We start from the raw sequence: 9,355 nt of genomic DNA on the forward strand, positions 1-9,355 counted from the left end.
CTGGTCTATATTTTGATTAGTTTTTCTGTGGCGTTTTAGATATTGTATGTACATTATCATATGTACATATCATATCATATCATACATTATCATGTTTGCAAATAGTGATGGTTTTACTTCTCTCCCTATTTGTATTCCTGCTATGTCTTTCTTTTGCCTTTTGGCCTGGTCTGCTTGGTACCTTTACTATTATGTGTCTTGCTGTAGTTTTCTTTTCATCGTGGTCATTTGGTATTTGGCTTCCTGTATATCTATTTTCATATCCTTCTTCAAGTTTGGGTATTTCTTTTCAGTTACTTCCTTGCATAGTTTCTCAGTTATAAAAGGGATGGGTTTTTTGATTTCCTCTTCTCCCGATTGACTGTGTATAGGAAGGCTACTGATTATCATGTGTTGATTTTGTATCCTGCTACTTTACTGAACTGGTTGATTATTTTGAGTAGTTTTTTTGTGGTGTTTTTAGGGTTCTCTATGTATAATATCATATTGTCTGCAAATAGTGATAGGTTTACTTCTTCTTTCCCTATCTGGATTCCTTGTATGTCTTTCTCTTGTCTTATTGCCCTGGCTAGGACCTCTAGTATTATACTGAAGAGCAGTGGTGAGAGAGGACATCCTTGTATTGTTTCTGATCTTTTTTTATTACTTTTTTTTATAATATATTTTATTTTTATATTCCCCATACAATTGAAACCCCCTTATTTTGACCCCAATCCCTCCCCTCCCCACCCCCCACCTCCCATATTGTGTCTCTGGTTCCTAGTTGTTTATTGATTTTGATTTTCACTTTCTTATAGTTAATCATTTTCCTGGTCCCTTATTTAAGGAAAGACCTTCAGCTTTTCACCATTGAGAATAATGTTGGCAGTGGGTTTGTCTTATATGGCTTTTATCATGTTAAGTTATGTTCCTTCTATCCTGAGAATTTCAAGGGCCTTCATCATAAATGGATGCTGGACTTTGTCGAATGCAATCTCAGCATCTATTTATATGATCATATGGTTTTTGTTTTTCTTTTTTTGATGTATTGGATTACACTGATTGGTTTTCATATGTTGAACCATCCTTGTGCCCCTGGGATGAATCCCACTTGATCATGCATTGTTGGATTCTGTTGGCAAGGATTTTGTTGAGGATTTTTGCTTCAGTGTTCATCAGGGAGATTGGCCTGCAATTTTCTTTTTTTGTGATTTTTTTTTTTCTGGGTTTTGGTATTAGTGTAATGTTGGCTTCATAGAACGTGTTTGGTAGTATTCCTTCTTTTTCAATTTTTTGAAAGAGTTTGTGTAGGATAGGCACTAATTCACTGCTGAAGGTTTGATAGCATTCATTTGTGAAGCTGTCTGGGCCTGGAATTTTGTTTTGGGGAATGCTTTGATTACTGCTTCAATTTTGCTGCTTGTAATTGGTCTATTTAGTTGTTCTATTTCTTCTTTGTCCAGCTTTGGATGATTATATCATTCTAGGAATTTGTCCATCTCCTCTAGGTTGTTGAATTTGTTTGCAGATAAGTGTTCGTAGTAATCTCTGATTATTCTTTTGTTTATAATCCTATTTGTATGTGTTTTCTCCTGATTTTTCTTTATGAGCCTTGTTAGAGGTTTCTCTATTTTGTTTATTTTTTCAAAGAAACAACTTTTGGTTTCATTGATCTTTTGGATTGTTTTTTTAATTTCTAATTCATTTATTTCTGCTTTGATTTTTATTATTTCCTTTCTTCTACTGACTTTAGGGGTTTTTGTTGTTCTTTTTCTAGTTCTTTGAGTTGTGAGACTAGGTTGTTTCTTTGAGTTTTTTCTTTTTTGTTGATGTAAACCTGTATTGCTATATATTTTGCTCTTATTACTGCTTTTGCTGCATCCCATACATTCTGGAAAGTGGTGTCCTCCTTGTCATTCAACTCGAAGTAATTTTTAATATCTTCTTTGATCTCCTCACAAGTCCAGTGTTCTTCCAGTAGTGTGAATTTCAATCTCCATGAAGTGGGAGGGTTCCTTGTTTACTTTTCATGATTTATTTCTAGTTTGATGCCTTTATGATCGGAGAAGATAGTTGGATTGATTTTGATTTTCATGTATCCATTGATGTTTGTCTTGTGGCCCAGTATGTGATCGATTCTGTAGAATGATCCATGTGCACTTGAGAAAAAATGTGTACTCAGATTTTTTTGGGTGCAGTGTCCTATAGATGTCTGTTAAGTCCATGAGTTCTATGTCTTTATTTAGGGCTCTAGTGTCTTTGTTTATTTTTTGTCTCATAGATCTGTCCATTGGTGAGAGTGGGGTGTTGAAGTCTCCCACTACATAGGTATTTTCTTTAATGTCTGTTTTCAGAGCTGATAATAATTGTCTAATATATTTTGGTGCCCCTTCATTTGGTGAGTATATGTTGATGAGTGGTATAGCTTCCTGATGTATTGTTCCCTTGATCATAATGTAGTATCCATCTATGTCTCTTTCACTTTTTTTAATTTGAAGTCTATTGCATCTCATATAAGTATGACTGTTCCTGCCTTCTTTTTTGGTCCATTTGCTTGTAGGATTGTTTTCCACCCTTTTACCTTCAGTCTGTGTTCATCTTTTGTGGTTAAATGTGTTTCCTGGAGACAGCAGAAGGTTGGATTTTGTTTTTTAATCCAGCCTGCTACTCTGTCATTTTATTGATGAGTTTAATCCATTTAAATTTAGAGTTAATATTGATATGTTGGAATCTGTGTTTGCCATTTTGTTTGTCTTTTTTTGTGATTTTATTCCTTGCTTTATTCTGTTCTTCTTGTTCATTCCTCTGTTGGTTTTGGCTTTAGGACTTCTTGTAGAATTTTTTGGAGTGGGGGTTTAGTTGTAATGAATTTCTAGATTTTCTGTGTCTGCAAAGGTCCATATTTTTTCTTCATAGAGGAAGGAGAGCTTTGCAGGGTAAAGTATTCTTGGTTGGCATTTGCTGTCTTAAAGTTTGCTGAATATGTTATTCCCTTCTCTTCTTCCTGGTAATGTTTCTTCAGAGATGTCAGAAGTTAACCTGATTGATTTTCCCTTATAAGTTATCTGAAAGCATCCCTTGAAAGCATCCCTTGAAAGCATCATTTTTTTTTCCCTTGTCTTGGACTCTTGCAAGCTTTACTGTTAGGTGTCTTGCTGTAGTTTTCTTTTCATTATGGTAATTGGGAGTTCTCACTTCTTGTATGTCTATATTCAATTCGTTTTTCAGGCTTGGGAAGTTTTTTTCAATTATCTCCTTGAATAATTTCTCAGTTCCTTTGTCTCTCTCCTCACCTTCTGGAATGCCTATAACTCTTACATTTACTCTCTTCATGGAGTCTGATAATTGTCTAAGAGTCTCCTCATATTGCTTCATTTGCACTTCTCTCTCCTTTTCTCTTTTGGATCTTTTTATTTCTGTATCTTTGATAGTACTGATCCATTCTTCCATTTCATTGATTCTGTTTTCATTGCTTTTCCCAGAATTCTTTATTCCCTCTAGTAATCTTAATCTCCTGCATTTCTTTTCTTTCCTTTCTTAAGGTCTCAATTTCATTTTTAAGTTCAGTGATTATTTGTCTCAGATCATTTTTTTCTTTTTCGTTTTCTTTCTGCTTTTTAATCAGGATGATTATTAATTCTCTACCTGATAGGCCGAGAAGTTCCTCCATGTCATTGTTGAGCTCTGGTGACTGTATTTCTTTTTGTGATGTGTCCTCCTGCTGGCTTGCTTGGTTATTTGTATTTTTTCTTCTCCCTGTTGTTTGCTTCCTAATTAGTTCTATGCATTGGGACATTGTGCTCCTGGTCTTGGTGGGCATCTCTTCGGAGTGCTCCTTTAGGGGTGTCCAAAATTGTTTACCAGACTGAGACCAGCACTGGTAGGCCAAAACTCCACCAGGGTGTTTATGCTGTGTGGCTGGGATCTGTCCCTTACAGTTCCCTCCCTCTGTATTTACTCAGTTCCAAGAGGGAATCAGCTAGTTGGTGATATAGTTCTGGTCAAGAAGTGACGTCAGAATCCCCTACTTGCTGACCTGTGCTTTTTCCCAGTGGTTCTCTGAGTAGCGGAGGTGGGGTGGAGGGGAGCACCTCAACACAGGGGCTTTTATTCAAGCCGGGTACTGTGTCTGCCCCATGTTCACCTTGTGTTGTGCCCACAGCTGTATGGATCCCATGCCCTGAATTCTGCACTCTAGGTCTCAGTTCTAGGGCTATCAGATCCAAAACACTGGCTGTCACCCTGTGCAGTGCCCGCTGCTATGGCATGTCCTACGCCCTGAATCCTGTGCCTAGCTCTCTGTTCCAGGATGGGGTTTTGCTCCATGCCTTATTTCCTTCCTTATCCCCGTTTGTGTGGCCCACCCTATCTCAGTGACTGAGGGTGTTTTTGGGATCCCTGGTTTCCAACTGTAGGGTGTTGGTGATTTTTTTCTGGTTGCTAGTGGCGCCAGAGATCTTTCCTAGTGTCCTTTGGGAACTGTTTTTTTACCCCTTGGGTCGGGGGAACATAGTGGGAGTGGCATGGAGTGCCTTAACGGTGTGGGGGTGCTGTTTCTACCCTGTGCCCCACATTCATGGGGCTCTCATGCCCCGAATTTCATGCCCCGTGTCTCAGTTCCAAAGCCCTCAGGTCCAGGACCGGGCTGTAGCCCAATTCAGTGTCCGCAGAAATGGGGCCTTTTGCACCCCACTCCCGTGCCCGGGTGCCTGGTTTCTGATTACTCAATGAGGGACATTCACCTCAGTGGGGACTCCTGTGTGTCTCCCCACAAGCCTAGGTCACAGGCAGGGGGACCTGGGCAGCCACGATCCGTGTATGCTTTTCAAGCATGCTGCTTTTCTCCACAAGCTTACAGGCTGGCCTTGGGCTATTTGTAGGTCTCCTGGGAGTCTTTGGTTTTCTCTAATGGCGCCTGGAGTCATTCGTTCACCTCCGTGGCAATTCCTGCATGGTTCTCCACAGTTCCAGTTCACAGGGTGCGGTGGCTGAAATAGTTCCTTTCCACTCACAGTCCCACTTGATGGGTAGTTTGTTCTTGCTGTTTTTTTTTTTTGTTTGTTTGTTTGTTTTTTGTTTTTTTCCATTTTTCTGTTGGTTGGAGAGTGCTGACTTTGTGGGTGGGAGGGTATCAGGGTTCTGAGCTTTCCTCCCTTCTAGTCCTCTTTTATGGCACCTTTCTTCTTTGGGCAGTTTGCCAGAGTTGCCCATTTATCTTCCATGTACCAGTTCTCACAGGGTCCTGCCGCTTTTCGTCCCTTTTAATTTTTTTTTATGGGAGGTCTTACTCGCGGCGTTTCCTCACCGCCATGTTGATCGGAGTCCTGAGGAGACAGTTTTCCGTGACAGCAGTTTCATGGGTCTTAAAAATTAATGTCACCGAGACTCCCTGGTGGCGCAGTGGTTGAGCGCTGGGTTGCAAAGCTACCCTCAGCCTCTGCAGTGCCGGTTCAATCCCCGGCTGCTCCCTGGCCACCAGAGGAGGGTTCCACATGGCGCGCAGACCTCTCCTGCCTCTTGCTGCTCCCCTCAGCAGTGTACTTCAGTTGGCATGCTCTGCTCCCTGCTCTGGCTCTGGTGAATTCTCTCACCCTCCCGTGCTTCTGACTGTACCCAGTGCTTGTATAAATAAATAAAAATAAATCTAAAAAAAAGCAATATGTTTAAAAAAATAATGTCACCTTAATTAAAATGAAATTAATTAAATGTAAAATTCAACAATTAAAAATAATGACATTCATGTCCATTGGTCAACAACTACAGATCTTGCAGCAGAGTAAATCTTACATCAACACTCACGGTGAGTTTTCTTGTTACTTGGATTCCAGAAAATGTAGTGAGTCTATGGAATCAATGATTTCAGTGCAGGAAGGTCTTGATTCCATCACTTTTCTGATGAAGCAGAAATGTCAGCTTTCTTAGATAATCTGGTTTCCAGTGCCAAAGTTCATTCTCAGTATTCAAAGGACATCAGTCCATTAAACATTTTGTAAGCATATACTTACGAATTTCTGCTTCAAATACTTATAGTGATTTCTGTTTTTAAAAACAGCATAAAAATAGACTGTTCTACATAGAAAAGGATAGCAGGCCTTCCAAGAGATATCTGAGACATCTGAGATTAATGGCTTATCTCATTTGGTTTGAGGATGCTGCTGCTGCTGTCTCCATTACATGAGGACATGCTGGTGGCCCATGGTTAGCAGTGGAAAATCTATTTCACAATGTCTCTTCTTCAGATACCTAAAAGGAACTGCATATTGAAGGACAATTTGGAAGGTGACTGGACTGTGTGACTCATGACTGTTAGAAATCAGTTTTCAGGGAATTTGTTGTGGCCTGAAGCATTTGATCATGTTAGAGAGAGAAAGAAAACAACAGGGGAATTTTTAGGTCAGGGAAAAATCCATGGACTGGGATATTTCTGGTGCTGCATAAATTAAATCGCTGATCTCAAGAAAGAAATTATGTAGAATATAAATTAAAGTAAGATTTTGATTACAGTGTGGTAAATTATGAGAAATATCTTTGCTAAAAATCTCATGTAAAAATCAAGGCGTTATTTGAAAAGAGAATAAACAATGACTACAAGTGGAAGACTCTGTGGAATCAGCATCCTCTATTTTACCAAAGAACACACAAGCTTCAGTGTTACGCCAGGTTACCATTATGATCTATCTGATGAAGCACTTAACACCTTGTCTAATCCTGTAATAAGTTCATTTAAAAATATATTCACCTTTCAAGAGAAAGCGCACTGTTCTTATGCCTCTTCTCTGCCCTCTCTTATTGCCTCCACATCAAGATTGAAAGTTATATCTGAGGGTGTGATAGAGAGACAAATGCAAATTAGAAAGAAGGAGGAAATGGGCAAATATCAAATAATTGCAGGATTCTTCTAATTTCTATTATAAAAACTTGAAAAATATACATGAAAATGAATTCTGACAGACTCTATGGAAAAAGTAAATAATTTTAGAGAAAAACAAATATATTGATGTGATACACTTCAGAAATTTTGGATTCCAAGTGCCATCTGAACAAAAGAAGTTATTCATCATCTTTTCTCAGTTAGTTGGTTGAAGTTCAAAGACTAATTATAATAAAGTAAAAATCAAAATCAACAAGCAACTATAAAGCAGAGACACACTACGGAGGGTGGGGAAGGGAGAAAGGATTAGGGTCAAAATAAGGGGGGTGGGAATTGTGTGGGGATTATAACCAAGATAAAAATGCATACATTGTGCAAAAATGAAAAATGATGTAAAAATATATAAAATAAAATAAAAATTTAATTAAAAAATTATTACCATCAAAAAACCAAATTCAATAGTGTCCTGCTCCAAAGAAATTCATTGTCCTAAACTTGCTAGTATTGCATAAGACATTTATAACCTGTGAGTGAAGCCAATTATAGTAGAAAATGTCTCCTGAAAGTATTCTGCCTATCAAAATATTAAAAGAAAACAATAATACATAATTTGGAGAATCATAGAAATTAATAATAGAATATTATCATTAATAACATGTAATAATAACAAATATTGAAAGGGCCAGAAATAGTAATTTTTATGACATCTCTTATGTTTCTACTGTTAAAAAGATTAGTGGTAATTTGAAGTATGACTATGGATTATTGTTAATTTAATCTGATGGCAATTCCAGTTTCAGATGTGACATTTTCTGGAGTACTCACATAGACTTACTACAAAATGTTATTTCCCATGTAATGCAGAAATTGGTTTTTTTTTTTTGTCTGCTAGGAACAACAGTATATATTTATTCTTCCATTTCATTCAATTATAAAGGAAAGAGAGGGAAATAACTATATAAATGCTCTGTTTTTTATATTAATATTTTACTGTATAAAATTCATGCAATGCATTCTATTTTCTACAATGAACACAGATTAACATTGTAAGGGAAATATAGATAAAATTTATAATGTATGGAAAACTGAAAGATTAAATTATGCATATAAGGTAAATCAGGTACATCACAGATCATGTACATATTAACTAATAAAAGCATGAAGATTTAGGTTTTTCAGGACTTTGAGCCCTATTCCTCATGAGCAGGGAATCTTGAGACAATGGACACTACCATGCAAGCACTGTTTCTCAGCTGAAGAGTTTAACTAGGGCCTGCTTTATATCCTTGTTCCTCAGACTGTAGATAAAAGGGTTCAGCATGGGGGTGACCACAGTGTACATCACCGAGGCTATTGCACTGTCTCTGGGGTTTTCAGTAGCAGCAGAACTGAGATAAACTCCAAAGGCTGTGCCATAGAACAAGGAGACAACTGAGAGGTGAGACCCACAAGTGGAAAAGGCTTTATACTTGCCACTAGCTGATGAGATTCTCAAAATGGAGGTTACGATCTTAGAGTAAGAGAAGAAGATGCCACTGACTGGAATTCCACCTAAAATTCCAGTAGTAAAGTACAAGACTAACTCATTGAGGAAAGTGTCAGAACAAGCAAGTTGGATCACCTGATTAAGTTCACAAAAGAAGTGAGGGATTTCCAGTTGTGTACAAAAAGACAGTTGTAAAACCATTAAGGTATGCAGTAGAGAATCTAGAATAATCAACAACCAGGAGGCAAAAAGCAAGACACCACAGAACTTGGGGTTCATGATGACCATGTAGTGCAGTGGGTGGCAGATGGCCACAAACCTATCATAGGCCATCACGGTCAAGAGGAAGTTGTCTAATCCTCCAAAAACTATGAAAAAGTATATCTGGGAGATGCAGCCTTCATAGGTTATGACTTTGCTCTGCATCTGGATGTTTAACAGCATCTTTGGGACAGTGGTAGAGGTGAAACAGATGTCAGTGAAAGACAGGTTGGAGAGAAAGAAATACATGGGGGTGTGAAGGTGGGAGTCAGTGATTATGGCCAGGATGATGAGAAGATTTCCAATGAGTGTAATCAGGTACATGGACAGGAACAACCAAAAGAGGAGAGTCTGGAGCACTGCTTCTTCTGAAAGTCCCAGTAGGATAAATTCTGATATACAAGTTTGGTTTCCAGATTCCATGTAGCTGATGAAATCGCTGGAATATAAACAATAATTGTATAAATTTAGACATAGACATTGATGACTGAATTAACACAAATTAGCTGGCTTTATTTAAGCGTATTTCATTAATAAATCACTCAATATTGTACATGAGACTAGTGTCTGCAATCTAATTTTTTTTTAATTATATATAAATTTTGCAACCTCTCTAGATACTGAAAATATTAGATCCTTAGATCTAATCCAAACATTTTTTAAGGCAAATTTTGACTATAAATATCCTAAGGCATTTTTGTTGTTGTTGTTCAACAATTGTTTAATGTTTTTCCCCTAGTATTGCTTAATGCACTGGG

The 9,355-nt window shown here is 37.9% G+C and overlaps 1 protein-coding gene across 1 annotated transcript; it reads right to left on the bottom strand.

Annotated features, from left to right (window-relative positions):
• Positions 1 to 8,099: 8,099 nt before the first annotated feature.
• Positions 8,100 to 9,020, bottom strand: LOC311182165 (olfactory receptor 7A5-like; the record flags this gene model as incomplete). Its single annotated transcript, XM_084250762.1, has 1 exon — positions 8,100 to 9,020. One exon carries the CDS (start codon positions 9,018 to 9,020, stop codon positions 8,100 to 8,102), a length of 921 nt encoding a protein of 306 aa, XP_084106888.1.
• Between the last annotated feature and the right edge of the window lie 335 nt (positions 9,021 to 9,355).

This window comes from Talpa europaea, assembly GCF_964194135.1.
Source record: "Talpa europaea genome assembly, chromosome: 12".
Taxonomy (NCBI): domain Eukaryota; kingdom Metazoa; phylum Chordata; class Mammalia; order Eulipotyphla; family Talpidae; genus Talpa; species Talpa europaea.